Source organism: Protomyctophum parallelum (genome assembly GCF_964188405.1).
Source record: "Protomyctophum parallelum genome assembly, chromosome: 13".
NCBI classification, from domain to species: Eukaryota; Metazoa; Chordata; class Actinopteri; order Myctophiformes; family Myctophidae; genus Protomyctophum; species Protomyctophum parallelum.
The window spans coordinates 45,258,423-45,278,997 of record NC_139708.1 but is presented as its reverse complement, the minus strand read 5'-3'; the positions used below and the strand labels follow the sequence as shown (position 1 = coordinate 45,278,997).

Sequence of the window (20,575 nt, the reverse complement as noted above, 5' to 3'; positions counted from 1 at the left end):
TGTTCTCCCCGTGTCCCCTAGGGTAGGTACCCTCACAAAAAACATGCAGTAATCCTGGTCACTAAACTGCCTCCCCCTGGCCAGCCAGGGCGCCTGATGGAGGGGAAAGGAACTGGTTGGAATAACGTGTTCCTTCCACGCGCTACGTCCAACCAGGGAAACTCAGGCATGAAGGAAGCATGAGTTCAAGTCCGTTGCTCTCCCCATGTCCCCCATATATGGGGACTAGGTTGGTGGAGGGTGTGTAGAGCCCAGGATCACATTAGATGATTGACACAGGGGTGAAAAATGGGTTAAAAAATCGTGGGATAAAAAATATATATATAATAAAATAAAATAAAACAAGACTGTCCCGACGCAGAGTCTCTATTTGAGCGAGGTTGTGCCGCCATGTCCCGCCACCCAAAACACTTTTATTGGTTGAGATATATACACGCTAACCAATCAATGCAATGGCCGACGATCCATATAGACGAATTCAGAAACGGGTCTCATGGTCGCAGCTCATACGTATTTACTGTAGGCGGACTCGACGTAGCTGCGGGGTTTAAACCCTCACCAGGCGCACCTCTTCTACTACAGTGAACGGCAGAGTGACTGATGTTAGTCTGCCTCAAACGTTACTCTTTTACCTGCTTTTTACTAACACTAACATTACAAAGATGCCCACAACATCGGGATGAACCTGTGTAGTTTATGGCTTCTCCAACAGTAGTGCACGGCAACATTAAAAAAAACAACAACAACAAAAAACGGAATGTCAAAATATCTACCGCGGGGGGTCTGAGACCAGAGCCATTGAGTAATGGTTGAGACGAAGCAGTGAAAGATACATAACGTCAGTCTTACCCAATACCCAATCTTTCTGTTTTATGAACACAAGGCTGCTGTACTTTATACCTCATACTTTAACCCATTCTGAACGGGAACCCATTTTGGTGTCAGCATCATGTTATGCTTTAGCTATTTAAAAATAGCAGATCTACAAGCTCATATCGCGCCACCGAGTGGCGCGATACGAGCTTGTAGGTCTGCTATTTTTGAAAAATCGAAGAGCGACTGACATTTTTAGAATCTGATCTCAGGTCAGAATGGGTTCATCAGACCAGTGTGTGTCCGGCGGAAACCTCGTATGAATCTGATCTCAGGTCAGAATGGGTTAATGCTTAGTATGAGGTATAAAGTACAGCAGCATTGAGCCAGAGCGTAGAGAAAGTACTGTGTCCTCTGGTTGTCCTTTCCTCTACCCGCCGCCATTCTGTTCATTCCCTGTTAGTCTCTTACTGGGTTTCTCTCATGTACTTAATCTCAATTGCCAACGCTCTCTCTCTCTCTCTCTCTCTCTCTCTCTCTCTCTCTCTCTCTCTCTCCCCCCCCCCCCCCCCCCCCCCCAGACGGAGGATTATCTGAAGAGGAAGATCAAAGCTCGGCCGCAGCGTGCAGAGCTGATCAGGATGCACATCCTTGAAGGTGTGTTTTTTGTTGTTGTTGTTTCTGTTGTTCTTTTAACCCATTTAGGGTTAAAACATTTTTTTTGAAAATGGGTTAAAATAAAATAAATGTGTTCCTGTGTTTCCTGCAGAGACGTCGGCCGAGCCGTCTCTGCAGGCCCGGCAGCTGCAGCTGAAGAGAGCCCGTCTGACGGACGAGCTGAACGACAAGATCTCCCACCGGCCCGGGCCCATGGAGCTGATCCACAAGAACATCCTGGCGGTCCACTCCAGCATCAAACAGGCCATCATAGGTAACAACAGCGCCTCCCCTCATCAAACAGGCCATCATACGTAACAACAGCCTCTCTCCCCTCATCAAACAGGCCGTCATAGGTAACAACAGCGCCTCCCCTCATCAAACAGGCCATCATAGGTAACAACAGCCTCTCTCCTCTCATCAAACAGGCCATCATAGGTAACAACAGCCTCTCTCCTCTCATCAAACAGGCCATCATAGGTAACAACAGCCTCTCCCCTCATCAAACAGGCCATCATAGGTAACAACAGCGCCTCCCCTCATCAAACAGGCCATCATAGGTAACAACAGCCTCTCTCCCCTCATCAAACAGGCCATCATAGCTAACAACAGCCTCTCCCCTCATCAAACAGGCCATCATAGGTAACAACAGCGCCTCCCCTCATCAAACAGGCCATCATAGCTAACAACAGCGCCTCCCCTCATCAAACAGGCCATCATAGGTAACAACAGCGCCTCCCCTCATCAAACAGGCCATCATAGGTAACAACAGCCTCTCCTCTCATCAAACAGGCCATCATAGCTAACAACAGCCTCTCCCCTCATCAAACAGGCCATCATAGGTAACAACAGCCTCTCTCCCCTCATCAAACAGGCCATCATAGGTAACAACAGCCTCTCTCCCCTCATCAAACAGGCCATCATAGGTAACAACAGCCTCTCCCCTCATCAAACAGGCCATCATAGGTAACAACAGCCTCTCCCCTCATCAAACAGGCCATCATAGGTAACAACAGCCTCTCTCCCCTCATCAAACAGGCCATCATAGGTAACAACAGCCTCTCCCCTCATCAAACAGGCCATCATAGGTAACAACAGCCTCTCCCCTCATCAAACAGGCCATCATAGGTAACAACAGCCTCTCCCCTCATCAAACAGGCCATCATAGGTAACAACAGCCTCTCTCCCCTCATCAAACAGGCCATCATAGCTAACAACAGCCTCTCCCCTCATCAAACAGGCCATCATAGCTAACAACAGCCTCTCTCCTCTCATCAAACAGGCCATCATAGGTAACAACAGCCTCTCCCCTCATCAAACAGGCCATCATAGGTAACAACAGCCTCTCTCCCCTCATCAAACAGGCCATCATAGGTAACAACAGCGCCTCCCCTCATCAAACAGGCCATCATAGCTAACAACAGCGCCTCCCCTCATCAAACAGGCCATCATAGGTAACAACAGCGCCTCCCCTCATCAAACAGGCCATCATAGGTAACAACAGCGCCTCCCCTCATCAAACAGGCCATCATAGCTAACAACAGCCTCTCTCCCCTCATCAAACAGGCCATCATAGGTAACAACAGCGCCTCCCCTCATCAAACAGGCCATCATAGGTAACAACAGCGCCTCCCCTCATCAAACAGGCCATCATAGGTAACAACAGCCTCTCTCCCCTCATCAAACAGGCCATCATAGGTAACAACAGCCTCTCCCCTCATCAAACAGGCCATCATAGGTAACAACAGCCTCTCCCCTCATCAAACAGGCCATCATAGGTAACAGAGACCCTCCATAAGAGAAGATTTGTATTGCTCTAGCAGTGATTCTCAACCCGTTTTAATTTCAACGATACACACCAGGCGCAAGATCTCAGTCAGAACAAAGAAAGAACACAAGCTATTTCTTTTTAACCTTGAGGTGATATTTGTGTTACGTTTGCCTGTCTGTGAGGCAAGTAAGCAAGTAAGTACATTTCCTGGAACATATTTTCAGATGGGGGTCGGCGGCCAATCGCATACATCTTTTGGGGGTCTTTGACATGAAAATGTTTGAGAACGACTGACATAGAAACATGGGTTTATCTCAGAAAACTGTCGGGATTTAGAAGGCATTCGTAGAATCTTTTCTCGGGGTCTAAATGGCTTATAGGAACAGGGCTCAGGTGCTCAGCCGGCCGTGACAAGGAGTGGATATGGTGAACAAGCGAAAAGACGTCACTGACGGTGTGATCAAAGTAGTAAACTGTCTGCAAGCGCTGCGAAGCTATACTTCACACACACAATGCTGCCTTCAGCCACCTGCTACTTTCATATTCATCCTCATTCATATTCATATCGTGTGCGTGTGCGCGTGCGCGTGCGCATGTGTGTGTGTGTGTGTGTGTGTGTGTGTGTGCGTGCGTGCGTGCGTGCACCCCACACGCATGCAGTATGCAGCACACAGACGCACTCACATTGCATGCCTCGCTCACAGAATATCATACCCCTCTCTGAGTGAGTGATTTTTTTCTCCCTTGCTGCTTCAAACATCCATACAGTGGGAGGGTTCGACTGTAGGATGAGCTGCCTCCTCTGTGTGGAAATGAAGGATCTCAAAGGCACTGGTGTGCAGATACTGTACTGTACTGTACTGTACTGTACTGTACTGTACTGTACTGTACTGTACTGTACTGTACTGTACTGTACTGTACTGTACTGTACTGTACTGTACTGTACTGTACTGCGGACAGTCACTCACAAGGTCTGCAAATGGAACACACTGATTGGGAATACTAGGGTTCCATGCGCAGTTGGTGCGTGTGTACGTGCGCACTCAGTTGTAGGTTTCATGGCAGCTTTCCCCCCCCCCCCCCTTCCATATTTTGTCAGAGAGATAATATTTCACTGACGCACACACACATAGCCTATATATATAACACACACACACACACTCACATCTATCGTCCCTCAATATAGACTAGCGTCGCAGTCCCGCCCCCTTTCAGAACGACGAGTGGCCCAGGAAATGATTCTCCATAAATTTTTCTCCATAGGCTTTTCAAAAAGTATTCATTTAAAGACGGTTACGCCGCGGACAAAGCCAACTCGGATCGTGACAAAATCATGACGACAAACACAATATTTTGTGCCGATCAAATAATTTGAAAGAAGACAATGAAGGCAGGATACAACACCATTTGTTTTGTTTTTCTTCTTACTAATTATTTGATCGGCCCCCAAAACATTGTAATTATTGTCGTGATTTGTCACGATCCGAGTTGTCTTTGTCCGCGGCGTAACCGTCTTTATATAAATACTTTTTGAAAAGCCTTTGGAGAAAAATGAACGGAGAATCATTTCCTGGGGCCACTTGTCGTTCTGAAAGGGGGGCGGGACTGCGACGCTCTATATTGAGGGACGATAGGTGTGAGTGTGTGTGTGTGTTATATAGGCTATGTGTGTGTGCGTCAGTGAAATATTATCTCTCTGACAAAATATGGAAGGGGGGGGGGAAGCTGCCATGCAACCTACAACTGAGTGCTACGCAATTCACAACGCTGGCACACACACGCTGTCACACACACACACACACACTCAGGCGCGCACGTACACGCTCTATAGTGTGAGCACCTTCTTGACGCACAGAATACAGAGCGGCTGGCTGATTGGCGTGTGCGTGTGCGTGTGTGTGCGTGTGTGTGTGCGCGCGCGCGTGCAGCCAGGGCCCAACACTGAGATTGAATCAACCCAGTCAGCCAGTAGATTATCTGTCTCTCCAGAGGTGGAACGCAATAACGACAATCACATTACTGCCACCGTAGAGTCCACGGAAGACACAGGAATTACATGCTGCAGGCATGTCCGCACACTCACACACGCACACGCAAACGTGAACACAGAGAAACACAGTAAGGGTACAGGCTGTACACATGCAGGTCACGTATCACATATACCGTACATACTCACAGGTGTAATTAAATGTATAAAGCATGGCTGTATGGTGAAATGAGAAGGTGTCAAAGTTCCATGTGGGGGGGATTGTTTTGTTGTCTCCACCAGGCCGAAGGCATGGGGAGAGAGTGTCAATCGTGAATGAATGCGGCTCAAATCAAGGAACGCGCAGAGTGCGATTTGAGTGAAATGTTGCGCGCACATTCTATTCCCACCAGGCAGAATTTGATTTTCACATCAGCCTCATGGCGGCGCTATAACTGGCCCATTCGTGTTTTTACCTATAACTGCACCGATCTGTGTGCACTCACACTCTGTGTGCGACCTACCTACTGTAACTGGCTTAGATTCTCTAGAGCACAGCCTTGTGTGTTTCATTAACTGGCTGCGGGAGATGGCACTGGAGATTGACACTATGTCAGGTAAATAAAATGTTGGGACATGTAATGTGGAGTTTGCTTTGGAGTTGCCAAAACTGCAAGTGCACATTTGAGTGAGGGGTCTTCTGTAAACACAACATGTGATCACAACTCTGGTATTGGTAACACATAAATTGTGGTATCGGGATCGGATCGGGAACGAAACAAGGGGACATATCGGGACATCCCTATAGTTCTTTTGACAGTCAGGGCCGGTTGGCACCTATAGGTGGCGCTATAAGCGAGATCTGTAGAGTGAACCGGGGCCTGTTGACAGGTATGTTATATCCCTGCGGCAGCCATCCGGTCCCATCTGTCGACGTCATACTGTACACATACAGTCAGTGGTTCACACAAAGCCACACAGTGGATGTAACTATATGTTTCCCCGCCACCTGTAGAGAGGGAAGCAAGTGTGATGGCGCTGGCTGACCTGGTATAGGGAGAGGAACACAGTCACACTGGCAGCTGGCTAATTAAGCGCTGCGGCGTTGCAGATTAACTTCAGGGAGAGGAACGCGTTGTCTTAACGATCAGCAACACGGGCGATAAAGCTCACGGCGTGACGCCATCCCAGGAAGTCTGGGCCACGCACGCACACACACAACGCATGCACGCACGCACACAGAGGTCAATTGCACTGTAAACCGTTTAGACTGGGTGTTGAATGTGGATTCATTGTTTTCTAACTATAGATGTTTCAATTATTCTATTCACGTATGCCTCCATTATCCAATCCTTCTGTCCTATTTCCTCTCTATTTCCATCGAACAAACTAAAATAACTGTGCCTTTATCTCACACACACACACACACACACATCCCAAATGAAAGGTGGCAGAAAAATCAGCTGACAAGACCAAGATAATCACCTCTCTCTCTCTCTCTCTCTCTCTCTCTCTCTCTCTCTCTCTCTCTCTCTCCCCCTCACACACACACACTCAGAGACGGACTTCCCAAAGGGTTCAGGTGAAAACTCTTCATTTGACGAGGACAGCAACGAGGACAGCTTTTCTCCGGAGCAGCCTCTGTGCCAGGAGTCTCCCCTGGACCTGCAAGGCTCTCTTCCCTCCCCCCCCACAGACACGCCTCGGGCAGGGAACGCTGTCCCCTCCCCTACCCAGGTAAAGAAAAGTACTCAAACGTTTTTTAGTTAAAGGTTTCATGACTTGTAATGAATTTTCATTTATTCTTTTTATTTTTTTTTCTTCGTTTTTTTATTTTTCTTTTAGGTTGTATTCACACCCACACAACCTGAACTTTGAACATTCAGTAGATGTCCTGTGGTCTGGGGTTTTTCTCTGTGTGTTCTGAGCCTTTTGAGCTGCAATGAAAACCGGCAAAATCCCTCGACAGTGACATCTGCTCTTCTGCTGGGAAATTGCTATGTCATATATATGGGGCCAGATTGACCCTCCCAAGGCCCCCGGGCTAGACAAAATTTCAGGATGCACGGTGCGTTTTGGCAAAGCCGTGCGGCCGGAAAATAATTAGGGTATTTTGTTTAAATTTCGCTGTAATTTTGGGGTACCCAGCCCCCCCCCCCCCCCTCCCAAAGAGAGAGGCAGCGGCTGCAGCCCACGCTAGCCCAACGGTAAGTCCGGCCCTGGTCGACTCTTATCCTCACAGTCTACAGGCAGATCAGAGCACAAACCACAGACCACAGAAAATCTGGCAATGAGGCAAACTGCCATCTTTCAGACCTTATAAAAGTCTAAACTTTGATTGACTCTTTGAACTAAGAAAGTGAAAGCACTTGCAGCGATGCATTGATGCAGCGACGCATTGCCTGGAATGAGAATCTGGCTCAAATGTGGTCTCTCTCTACCCTCTGCTGCAGCCTGTAGGGAACCCTATCTCACTGTCTCTCTGTGTGTCTGTGTGTCTCTCTCTCTCTTGCACTTTAATCATAAAATGGTAATTGGTCATTACGTCCGCTATATTATTTAATAAAGTCCACATTTATGTCTGCCTGGCCTTGTCGGGTCTCTTGGAATGTCGGAAGTAATCGGATCTCGGACAGGCTCGGCTCCGCCATTTGAAAGAAATCTCGGAACGGATCGGAATCGGATGAAATAGTCACGGATCCATTCGGGTTGGGTTTCCTATTTGAAAATGTTTTCGGAACGGGTCAGAATCGGTAAAATGTCACAGATTAATTTCGGATTTTGGGACCATTTGTTTTGCCCCTTGAAGAGCTCTAGTGTGGATAGGCTGGTGTTTCTTCAAGCTATCTAACCTACTGAAACTCTTGTCACACCATTTACAGTGGTATGGCTTTTCTCCTGTGTGAATACGCTGGTGTTTCTTCAGACCACTTGACTGACTGAAACTCTCGTCACACTGTTTACAGTGGTATGGCTTTTCTCCTGTGTGAATACGCTGGTGTAAAATCAGGTCACCTGACACAGAGAAACTCTTGTCACACCATTTACAGTGGTATGGCTTTTCTCCAGTGTGGATACGCAGGTGTGACTTCAGGCTACCTGACTCAGAAAAACTCTTGCCACACTGTTTACAGTGGTATGGCTTTTCTCCTGTGTGGATACGCAGGTGTGACTTCAGGCTACCTGACAGAGAAACTCTTGTCACACCTTTCACAGTGGTAAGGTTTTTCTCCAGTGTGGATTGGCTGGTGTCTCTTCAAGCTATATAACCTACGGAAACTCTTGTCACACTGTTCACAGTGGTATGGCTTTTCTCCAGTGTGGACACGCAGGTGTGACTTCAGATCACTTGACTGACGGAAACTCTTGCCACACTGTTTACAGTGGTATGGCTTTTCTCCAGTGTGAATACGCTGGTGTTTCTTCAGATCACTTGACTGACTGAAACTCTTGTCACACTTTTCACAGTGGTAAGGTTTTTCTCCAGTGTGGATTGGCTGGTGTTTCTTCAGATCACTTAAATGACTGAAATTCTTGTCACACAGTTCACAGGCGTATGGCTTTTCTCCTGTGTGAATACGCAGGTGTGACTTCAGATGACTTGACTGACTGAAACTCTTGTCACACTGTTTACAGTGGTATGGCTTTTCTCCTGTGTGGATACGCTGGTGTTTCTTCAGATCACTTGACTGACTGAAACTCTTGTCACACCGTTTACAGATGTGGGCTTTCTTTCCTGTGTAACTCGGCTGATTCGTCTTTACTCCTCTCGCCAGAGCTACATTCGTGGTAAACTGTTGACTACTGTTAGATGTCGGTTCATCCGTGTCTCCATGTTTCTGGCTGGTTACAGAGCAGTTTACTATTTGCTGACGGGCCGCTGAAGGGATCTGCTCACTCCTCTGTGTCCTTCCTTCCATCATGAAATGCAGCTATTAAATGGACTGGGAGGAGAACGAGAGTACTTATAGGTTCCTCTGTTGGGGTTGGACAATAGTCACTCTCACTCAGGGCTACTTCTCAGGGAACTCCTCCGGGGTAAACCTCAACACTAAAGCTCGGAGATGAAGTGAAAGTAATGACAATTCACACTTTATGTATAGGCTGACCAGGAGGTAAGGTCTGACATCACACACAGCACAAACTGTTGCCGTGCCAGCCTGGAGATGCAGATTTGTGCAGGCCGTCCATTTTTGAGCGATTTGCCGACACCATATGATATAGTGGTTCCCAAAGTGGGGTCCGGGGACTCCCAGGGGTCCTTGAGGGAGTTCCAGGGGGTCCCCAACTAAATGATAGTTTGTAACCAAATTGACCCTTATTGTAACTCTGAGAGTGTACAAATGGAACCATTTGTACACTCATAGAGTTAAATTAACATTGTTTTTTTCAATATAAATCGGGGGTCCCAGAGATAGAAATGCCATTAAACGGGGGTCCTTGAAATTAAACAGGTTTAGAAATGGGGGTCCGCGGGCCTAATTAGTGTCAATTTGGGGGTCCTCGACATGAATACATTTGGGAAACACTGCCATATGACATCACTATGACATCACCAATATGACACCATCACCATGACAGGCAGAGATCCACATAGACCACATAGTGTGTCCGTCCATCTCTGAACAGATCACAGTATGTGTGTGTACTGTACTGTACAGTACACTCTCAGCAGGCTCAGGAAGAACCTCTGTCCCAATATATTTATTTTAATTCGACCTCATGGTGACATTTATTTACAGGCCTCTTCACCTTTTGGTCTACTACACACTCACGGAACCCCCTGGGATGCACGGTGCGTTTTAGCGAAGCCGTGCGGCCGGAAAAGAATTAGGGTTTTTTGTTTTAATTTCGTTGTAATTTTGGGCTACAATTTTGGGTGCAATTGAGCTCAGAAAACTAAAAAACTAAAAAGATTACAAAAAAAAACGTATTAATGCCAGGAACACAGAGTTACGTTAATTTCTCCACCCCCTGCCTGTGACAGAACGTGACATTTCGTCTATCTTTTTTTATTTTGTCCTTATTTTCCTCAAAATGAGGCAAACTGCCATCTTTCAGACCTTATAAAAGTCTAAACTTTGATCGCGCTAAGAAAGTGAAAGCACTCCGCAGCGATGCATTGATGCATTGATGCATTGATGCAGTGATGCAGCGATGCATTGATGCAGTGATGCAGCGATGCATTGATGCAGTGATGCAGCGATGCATTGCCTGGAATGAGAATCTGGCTCAAGTTTGGTCTCTCTTACCCTCTGCTGCAGCCTGCAGGGAACCTCTCTCTCTGTCTCTCTGTGTGTGGGTGTCTCTCTCTCTCTTTTGCGCTTTAATCATAAAATGGTAATTGGTCATTACGCCCGCTATATTATTTCATAAAGTCCATATTTATGTCTGCCTGGCCTGGTCGGGTCTCTTGGAATGTCGGAAGTAATCGGATCTCGGACAGGCTCGGCTCCGCCATCGAAAGAAATCTCGGATCGGAATCGGATGAAATAGTCACAGGTCCATTCGGGTTGGGTTTCCTGTTTGAAAATGTTTTCGGAACAGGTCAGAATCGGTAAAATGTCACAGATTAATTTCGGATTTTGGGACCATTTGTTTGGACCCGTGAAGAGCTCTAGTGTGGATACGCTGGTGTTTCTTCAAGCTATCTAACCTACTCAAACTCTTGTCACACCATTTACAGTGGTATAGCTTTTCTCCTGTGTGAATACGCAGGTGTGACTTCAGGTTACCTGACACAGAGAAACTCTTGTCACACTGTTTACAGTGGTATGGCTTTTCTCCTGTGTGGATACGCTGGTGTGACTTCAGGTTACCTGACCCAGAGAAACTCTTGCCACACTGTTTACAGTGGTATGGCTTTTCTCCTGTGTGAATACGCAGGTGTGACTTCAGATCACCTAAATGACTGAAATTCTTGTCACACTGTTTACAGTGGTATGGCTTTTCTCCTGTGTGAATACGCAGGTGTGACTTCAGATTACTTGACTGACTGAAACTCTTGTCACACTGTTTACAGTGGTATGGCTTTTCTCCTGTGTGAATACGCAGGTGTGACTTCAGATCACTTGACTGACTGAAACTCTTGTCACACCGTTTACAGATGTGGATTTTCTTTCCTGTGTAACTCGGCTGATTTGTCTTTACTCCTCTCGCCAGAGCTACATTCGTGGTAAACTGTTGACGACTGTTAGATGTCGGTTCATCCGTGTCTCCATGTTTCTGGCTGGTTACAGAGCAGTTTAGTATTTGCTGACGGGCTGCTGAAGGGATCTGCTCACTCCTCTGTGTCCTTCCTTCCATCATGAAATGCAGCTATTAAATGGACTGTGAGGAGAACGAGAGTACTTATAGGTTCCTCTGTTGGGGTTGGACAATAGTCACTCTCACTCAGGGCTACTTCTCAGGGAACTCCTCCGGGGTAAACCTCAACACTAAAGCTCGGAGATGAAGTGAAAGTAATGACAATTCACACTTTATGTATAGGCTGACCAGGAGGTAAGGTCTGACATCACACACAGCACACACTGTTGCCGTGCCAGCCTGGAGATGCAGATTTGTGCAGGCCGTCCATTTTTGAGCGATTTGCCGACAACATATGATATAGTGGTTCCCAAAGTTGGGTCCGGGGACTCCCAGGGGTCCTTAAGGGAGTTCCAGGGGGTCCCCAACTAAATGATAGTTTCGAACCAAATTGACCCTTATTGTAACTCTGAGAGTGTACAAATGGAACCATTTGTACACTCTCAGAGTTAAATTAACATTGGTTTTACAATATAAATCGGGGGTCCCAGAGATAGAAATGCCATTAAACGGGGGTCCTTGAAATTAAACTGGTTGAGAAGTCGGGGTCCGCGGGCCTAATTAGTGTCAATTTGGGGGTCCTTGACATGAATACATTTGGGAAACAATGCCATATGACATCATCACTATGACATCACCAATAATGACACCATCACCATGACAGGCAGAGATCCACATAGAAGCCGTGCGGATGCATCTGTGTGTCCGTCCATCTCTGAACAGATCACAGTATGTGTGTGTACTGTACTGTACAGTACACTCCCAGCAGGCTCAGGAAGAACCTCTGTCCCAATATATTTATTTTAAATCGACCTCATGGTGACATTTATTAACAGGCCTCTTCACCTTTTGGTCTACTACACACTCACGGAACCCCCTGGGATGCACGGTGCGTTTTGGCGAAGCCGTGCGGCCGGAAAATAATTAGCGTATTTTGTTTTAATTTCGTTGTAATTTTGGGCTACCCAGCCCCCCCCCCCCAAAAGAGAGAGGCAGCGGCTGCAGCCCACGCTAGCCCAACGGTAAGTCCGGCCCTGGTCGACTCTTATCCTCACAGTCTACAGGCAAATCAGAGCACAAAGCACAGACCACAGAAAATCTATACTTTTTGGGTGCAATTGAGCTCAGAAAACCTAAAAAAAGATAATTACAAAAACTTTTTTTAACCGTATTAATACCAGGAACACAGAGTTACGTTAATTTCTCCACCCCCCGCCTGTGACAGAACGTGAAATTCCGTCTTTCTTTATATAATAATATATATAATATAATTTGAATCCGGTAATTAAAAAAAAAAGTTAGAAATCTGTTTTTTTAATAGTCCTTATTTTCCTCAAAATGTGGCAAACTGCCATCTTTGAGACCTTATAAAAGTCTAAGCTTTGATCGCGCAGCGATGCATTGATGCATCGCAACGATGCAGCAATGCAGCGACGCATTGCCTGGAATGAGAATCTTTCTCAAATTTGGTCTCTCTCTACCCTCTGCTGCAGCCTGCAGGGAACCTCTCTCTCTGTGTGTGTGTGTGTGTGTGTGTGTGTCTCTCTCTCTCTCTCTTGCGCTTTAATCATAAAATGGTAATTGGTCATTACGTCCGCTATATTATTTCATAAAGTCCATACTTATGTATGGCTTTTCTCCTGTGTGAATACGCAGGTGTGACTTCAGATCACCTAAATGACTGAAACTCTTTTCACACTGTTTACAGTGGTATGGCTTTTCTCCTGTGTGAATACGCAGGTGTGACTTCAGATCACCTAAATGACTGAAACTCTTGTCACACTGTTTACAGTGGTATGGCTTTTCTCCTGTGTGAATATGCAGGTGTGACTTCAAATTACTTGACTGACTGAAACTCTTGTCACACTGTTTACAGTGGTATGGCTTTTCTCCTGTGTGAATACGCTGGTGTGACTTCAGATCACTTGACTGACTGAAACTCTTGTCACACCGTTTACAGATGTGGGCTTTCTTTCCTGTGTAACTCGGCTGATTCGTCTTTACTCCTCTCGCCAGAGCTACATTCGTGGTAAACTGTTGACTACTGTTAGATGTCGGTTCATCCGTGTCTCCATGTTTCTGGCTGGTTACAGAGCAGTTTAGTATTTGCTGACGGGCCGCTGAAGGGATCTGCTCACTCCTCGGTGTCCTTCCTTCCATCATGAAATGCAGCTATTAAATGGACTGGGAGGAGAACGAGAGTTCTTATAGGTTCCTCTCTTGGGGTTGGACAATCTCACTCAGGGCTACTTCTCAGGGAACTCCGGGGTAAACCTCAACACTAAAGCTCGGAGATGAAGTGAAAGTAATGACAATTCACACTTTATGTATAGGCTGACCAGGAGGTAAGGTCTGACATCACACACAGCACACACTGTTGCCGTGCAAGCCTGGAGATGCAGATTTGTGCAGGCCGTCCTTTTTTGAGCGATTTGCCGACACCATATGATATAGTGGTTCCCAAAGTGGGGTCCGGGGACTCCCAGGGGTCCTTGAGGGAGTTCCAGGGGGTCCCCAACTAAATGATAGTTTGTAACCAAATTGACCCTTATGGGTCTGTAACTCAGAGAGTGTATACATGGAACCAAGCAGACCCTGACAGGTCCGTGTGGTTCCAATGTACACTCTCAGAGTTAATTTAACATTGTTTTTTTCAATATAAATCGGGGGTCCCAGAGAAAGAAATGCCATTAAACGGGGGTCCTGTAAATTAAACGGGTTGAGAAGTCGGGGTCCGCGGGGCTAATTAGTGTCAATTTTGGGGGTCCTTGACATGAATAAATTTGGGAAACACTGCCATATGACATCATCACTATGACATCACCAATATGACACCATCACCATGACAGGCAGAGATCCACATAGGAGCTATGCAGATGAATCTGTGTGTCCGTCCATCTCTGAACAGATCACAGTATGTGTGTGTACTGTACTGTACTGTACTGTACTGTACTGTACTGTACTGTACTGTACTGTACTGTACTGTACTGTACTGTACTGTACTGTACACTCCCAGCAGGCTCAGAAAGAACCTCTGTCCCAATATATTTATTTTAAATCAACCTCATTGTGACGTTTATTAACAGGCCTCTTCACCTTTTGGTCTACTACACACTCACGGAACCCCCTGGGATGCACAGTGCGTTTTGGCGAAGCCGTGCGGCCGGAAAATAATTAGGGTTTTTTGTTTTAATTTCGTTGTAAAGAGAGGGGCAGCGGCTGCAGCCCACGCTAGCCCAGCGGTAAGTCAGGCCCTGGTCGACTCTTATCCTCACAGTCTACAGGCAAATCAGAGCACAAACCACAGACCACAGATAATCTATACTTTTTGGGTGTAATTGAGCTCAGAAAACCTAAAAAAATAAAAAGTTTACCAAAAAAAATGTATTAATGCCAGGAACACAGAGTTACGTTAATTTCTCCACCCCCTTGCCTGTGACAGAACGTGACATTTCGTCTTTCTTTTTTTATTTTGTCCTTATTTTCCTCAAAATGAGGCAAACTGCCATCTTTCAGACCTTATAAAAGTCTAAACGTTGATTGCGCTAAGAAAGTGAAAGCACTCCGCAGCGATGCATTGATGCATTGATGCAGTGATGCAGCGATGCATTGCCTGGAATGAGAATCTGGCTCAAATTTGGTCTCTCTTACCCTCTGCTGCAGCCTGTAGGGAACCTCTCTCTCTGTCTCTCTGTGTGTGGGTGTCTCTCTCTCTCTCTTTTGCACTTTAATCATAAAATGGTAATTGGTCATTACGTGACGCCCGCTATATTATTTCATAAAGTCCACATTTATGTCTGCCTGGCCTGGTCGGGTCTCTTGGAATGTCGGAAGTAATCGGATCTCGGACTGGCTCGGCTCCGCCATTTGAAAGAAATCTCGGAACGGAATCGGATGAAATAGTCACGGATCCATTCGGGTTGGGTTTCCTCTTTGAAAATGTTTTCGGAACGGGTCAGAATCGGTAAAATGTCACAGATTCATTTCGGATTTTGGGACCATTTGTTTGGACCCGTGAAGAGCTCTAGTGTGGATACGCTGGTGTTTCTTCAAGTTATCTAACCTACTGAAACTCTTGTCACACCATTTACAGTGGTATGGCTTTTCTCCTGTGTGAATACGCTGGTGTTTCTTCAGATGAATTGACAGACGGAAACTCTTGTCACACCATTTACAGTGGTATGGCTTTTCTCCTGTGTGAATACGCTGGTGTTTCTTCAGATCACTTGACTGACGGAAACTCTTGTCACACCATTTACAGTGGTATGGCTTTTCTCCTGTGTGGATACGCTGGTGTAAAATCAGGTTACCTGACACAGAGAAACTCTTGCCACACTGTTTACAGTGGTATGGCTTTTCTCCTGTGTGGATACGCTGGTGTTTCTTCAGACCACTTGACTGACTGAAACTCTTGTCACACTGTTTACAGTGGTATGGCTTTTCTCCTGTGTGGATACGCTGGTGTTTCTTCAGATCACTTGACTGACTGAAACTCTTGTCACACCGTTTACAGATGTGGGTTTTCTTTCCTGTGTAACTCGGCTGATTTGTCTTTACTCCTCTCGCCAGAGCTACATTCGTGGTAAACTGTTGACGACTGTTAGATGTCAGTTCATCCGTGTCTCCATGTTTCTGGCTGGTTACAGAGCAGTTTAGTATTTGCTGACTGGCTGCTGAAGGGATCTGCTCACTCCTCTGTGTCCTTCCTTCCATCATGAAATGCAGCTATTAAATGGACTGGGAGGAGAACGAGAGTACTTATAGGTTCCTCTGTTGGGGTTGGACAATAGTCACTCTCACTCAGGGCTACTTCTCAGGGAACTCCTCCGGGGTAAACCTCAACACTAAAGCTCGGAGATGAAGTGAAAGTAATGACAATTCACACTTTATGTTTAGGCTGACCAGGAGGTAAGGTCTGACATCACACACAGCACAAACTGTTGCCGTGCAAGCCTGGAGATGCAGATTTGTGCAGGCCGTCCATTTTTGAGCGATTTGCCGAAAACATAATGATATAGTGGTTCCCAAAGTTGGGTCCGCGGACTCCCAGGGGTCCTTAAGGGAGTTCCAGGGGGTCCCCAACTAAATGATAGTTTGTAACCAAATTGACCCTTATTGTAACTCTGAGAGTGTACAAATGGAACCATTTGTACACTCTCAGAGTTAAATTAACATTGTTTTTATTCAATATAAATCGGGGGTCCCAGAGATAGAAATGCCATTAAATGGGCGTCCTTGAAATTAAACGGGTTGAGAAATGGGGTTCCGCGGGGCAAATTAGTGTCAATTTTGGGGGTCCTTGACATTAATACATTTGGGAAACACTGCCATATGACATCATCACTATGACATCACCAATAATTGACACCATCACCATGACAGGCAGAGATCCACATAGAAGCCGTGCGGATGAATCTGTGTGTCCGTCCATCTCTGAACAGATCACAGTATGTGTGTGTACTGTACTGTACAGTACACTCCCAGCAGGCTCAGGAAGAACCTCTGTCCCAATATATTTATTTTAAATCGACCTCATGGTGACGTTTATTAACTAGCCTCGGAAACCCAGACGTTTTTATTTCCAGGGAGGAAAAAAAAGTCTGGGTCTGAGTCCACTTCAATTCGGCATAGAGTAGCGCAAACATTTCTCACTCTCTGATGATTTCTGATCGTCTGCACCTTTGTAAAATTGACGCTCACACACACACACGCTCCTCTCTCTCTCTGTCGCTCTAATTAATTAGTCTCATGTCGCACAGCTGCGCATAGTTTCTCCCGGCGGATCCTGCCGGGAGCTGCCTATGCCATAAAAAGCATAGGTGAGTTCCAGGCTATTTATTAACGGGCCTCTTCACCTTTTGGTCTACTACACACTCACGGAACCCCCTGGGATGCACGGTGTGTTTTGGCGAAGCCGTGCGGCCGGAAAAGAATTAGGGTATTTTGTTTTAATTTCGCTGTAATTTTGGGGTACCCAGCCCCCCCCCCCCAAAGAGAGAGGCAGAGGCTGCAGCCCACGCTAGCCCAACGGTAAGTCCGGCCCTGGTCGACTCTTATCCTCACAGTCTACAGGCAAATCAGAGCACAGAGCACAGACCACAGAAAATCTATACTTTTTGGGTGCAATTGAGCTCAGAAAACCTAAAGAAATTTAATTACAAAAACTTTTTTTAACCGTATTAATACCAGGAACACAGAGTTACGTTAATTTCTCCACCCCCCGCCTGTGACAGAACGTGACATTCCGTCTTTCTTTATATAATAATATATATAATATAATTTGAATCCGGTAATTAAAAAAAAAAAGTTAAAAATCTGTTTTTTTAATAGTCCTTATTTTCCTCAAAATGTGGCAAACTGCCATCTTTGAGACCTTATAAAAGTCTAAGCTTTGATCGCGCAGCGATGCATCGCAACGATGCAGCAATGCAGCGATGCATTGCCTGGAATGAGAATCTCAAATTTGGTCTCTCTCTACCCTCTGCTGCAGCCTGCAGGGAACCTCTATCTCTGTGTGTGTGTGTGTGTCTCTCTCTCTCTCTCTCTCTCTCTCTCTCTCTCTTGCGCTTTAATCATAAAATGGTAATTGGTCATTAGGTCCGCTATATTATTTCATAAAGTCCATATTTATGTCTGCCTGGCCTGGTCGGGTCTCTTGGAATGTCGGAAGTAATCGGATCTCGGACAGGCTCGGCTCCGCCATCGAAAGAAATCTCGGATCGGAATCGGATGAAATAGTCACAGGTCCATTCGGGTTGGGTTTCCTCTTTGAAAATGTTTTCGGAACGGGTCAGAATCGGTAAAATGTCACAGATTAATTTCGGATTTTGGGACCATTTGTTTGGACCTGTGAAGAGCTCTAGTGTGGATACGCTGGTGTTTCTTCAAGCTATCTAACCTACTGAAACTCTTGTCACACCATTTACAGTGGTATAGCTTTTCTCCTGTGTGAATACGCAGGTGTGACTTCAGGTTACCTGACACAGAGAAACTCTTGTCACACCATTTACAGTGGCATGGCTTTTCCCCTGTGTGAATACGCAGGTGTGACTTCAGGTTACCTGACCCAGAGAAACTCTTGTCACACCATTTACAGTGGTATGGCTTTTCTCCTGTGTGGATACGCTGGTGTTTCTTCAGATTACTTGACAGACGGAAACTCTTGTCACACTGTTTACAGTGGTATGGCTTTTCTCCTGTGTGAATACGCTGGTGTAAAATCAGGTCACCTGACCCAGAGAAACTCTTGCCACACTGTTTACAGTGGTATGGCTTTTCTCCTGTGTGAATACGCTGGTGTAAAATCAGGTTACCTGACCCAGAGAAACTCTTGCCACACTGTTTACAGTGGTATGGCTTTTCTCCAGTGTGGATACGGTGGTGTTTCTTCAAGCTATCTAACCTACTGAAACTCTTGTCACACTGTTTACAGTGGTATGGCTTTTCTCCTGTGTGAATACGCAGGTGTGACTTCAGATCACCTAAATGACTGAAACTCTTGTCACACTGTTTACAGTGGTATGGCTTTTCTCCTGTGTGAATACGCAGGTGTGACTTCAGATTACTTGACTGACTGAAACTCTTGTCACACTGTTTACAGTGGTATGGCTTTTCTCCTGTGTGAATACGCAGGTGTGACTTCAGATCACCTAAATGACTGAAACTCTTGTCACACCGTTTACAGATGTGGGCTTTCTTTCCTGTGTAACTCGGCTGATTTGTCTTTACTCCTCTCGCCAGAGGTACATTCGTGGTAAACTGTTGACGACTGTTAGATGTCGGTTCATCCGTGTCTTCATGTTTCTGGCTGGTTACAGAGCAGTTTAGTATTTGCTGACGGGCCGCTGAAGGGATCTGCTCACTCCTCTGTGTCCTTCCTTCCATCATGAAATGCAGCTATTAAATGGACTGTGAGGAGAACGAGAGTTCTTATAGGTTCCTCTGTTGGGGTTGGACAATAGTCACTCTCACTCAGGGCTACTTCTCAGGGAACTCCTCCGGGGTAAACCTCAACACTAAAGCTCGGAGATGAAGTGAAAGTAATGACAATTCACACTTTATGTTTAGGCTGACCAGGAGGTAAGGTCTGACATCACACACAGCACACACTGTTGCCGTGCCAGCCTGGAGATGCAGATTTGTGCAGGCCGTCCATTTTTGAGCGATTTGCCGACAACATATGATATAGTGGTTCCCAAAGTGGGGTCCGGGGACTCCCAGGGGTCCTTGAGGGAGTTCCAGGGGGTCCCCAACTAAATGATAGTTTGTAACCAAATTGACCCTTATTGTAACTCTGAGAGTGTACAAATGGAACCATTTGTACACTCATAGAGTTAAATTAACATTGTTTTTTTCAATATAAATCGGGGGTCCCAGAGATAGAAATGCCATTAAACGGGGGTCCTTGAAATTAAACAGGTTGAGAAATGGGGGTCTGCGGGCCTAATTAGTGTCAATTTGGGGGTCCTCGACATGAATACATTTGGGAAACACTGCCATATGACATCACTATGACATCACCAATATGACACCATCACCATGACAGGCAGAGATCCACATAGACCACATAGTGTGTCCGTCCATCTCTGAACAGATCACAGTATGTGTGTACAGTACACTCTCAGCAGGCTCAGGAAGAACCTCTGTCCCAATATATTTATTTTAATTCGACCTCATGGTGACATTTATTAACAGGCCTCTTCACCTTTTGGTCTACTACACACTCACGGAACCCCCTGGGATGCACGGTGCGTTTTAGCGAAGCCGTGCGGCCGGAAAAGAATTAGGGTTTTTTGTTTTAATTTCGTTGTAATTTTGGGCTACAATTTTGGGTGCAATTGAGCTCAGAAAACTAAAAAACTAAAAAGATTACCAAAAAAAACGTATTAATGCCAGGAACACAGAGTTACGTTAATTTCTCCACCCCCTGCCTGTGACAGAACGTGACATTTCGTCTATCTTTTTTTATTTTGTCCTTATTTTCCTCAAAATGAGGCAAACTGCCATCTTTCAGACCTTATAAAAGTCTAAACTTTGATCGCGCTAAGAAAGTGAAAGCACTT

The 20,575-nt window shown here is 45.9% G+C and overlaps 1 protein-coding gene across 2 annotated transcripts in view; it reads left to right on the top strand.

Moving 5' to 3' along the window:
* The window catches only part of LOC310869691 (uncharacterized protein), a 156,294-nt gene that overhangs the window by 61,131 nt on the left and 74,588 nt on the right, over nt 1–20,575 (top strand). For both annotated transcript variants that reach the window (XM_083780531.1, XM_083780532.1), the window contains 3 exons: nt 1,395–1,470; nt 1,583–1,744; nt 6,766–6,944. In XM_083780531.1, coding sequence (XP_083636657.1) covers nt 1,395–1,470; nt 1,583–1,744; nt 6,766–6,944 — 417 coding nt within the window. The remainder of the gene's footprint in view (nt 1–1,394; nt 1,471–1,582; nt 1,745–6,765; nt 6,945–20,575) is intronic.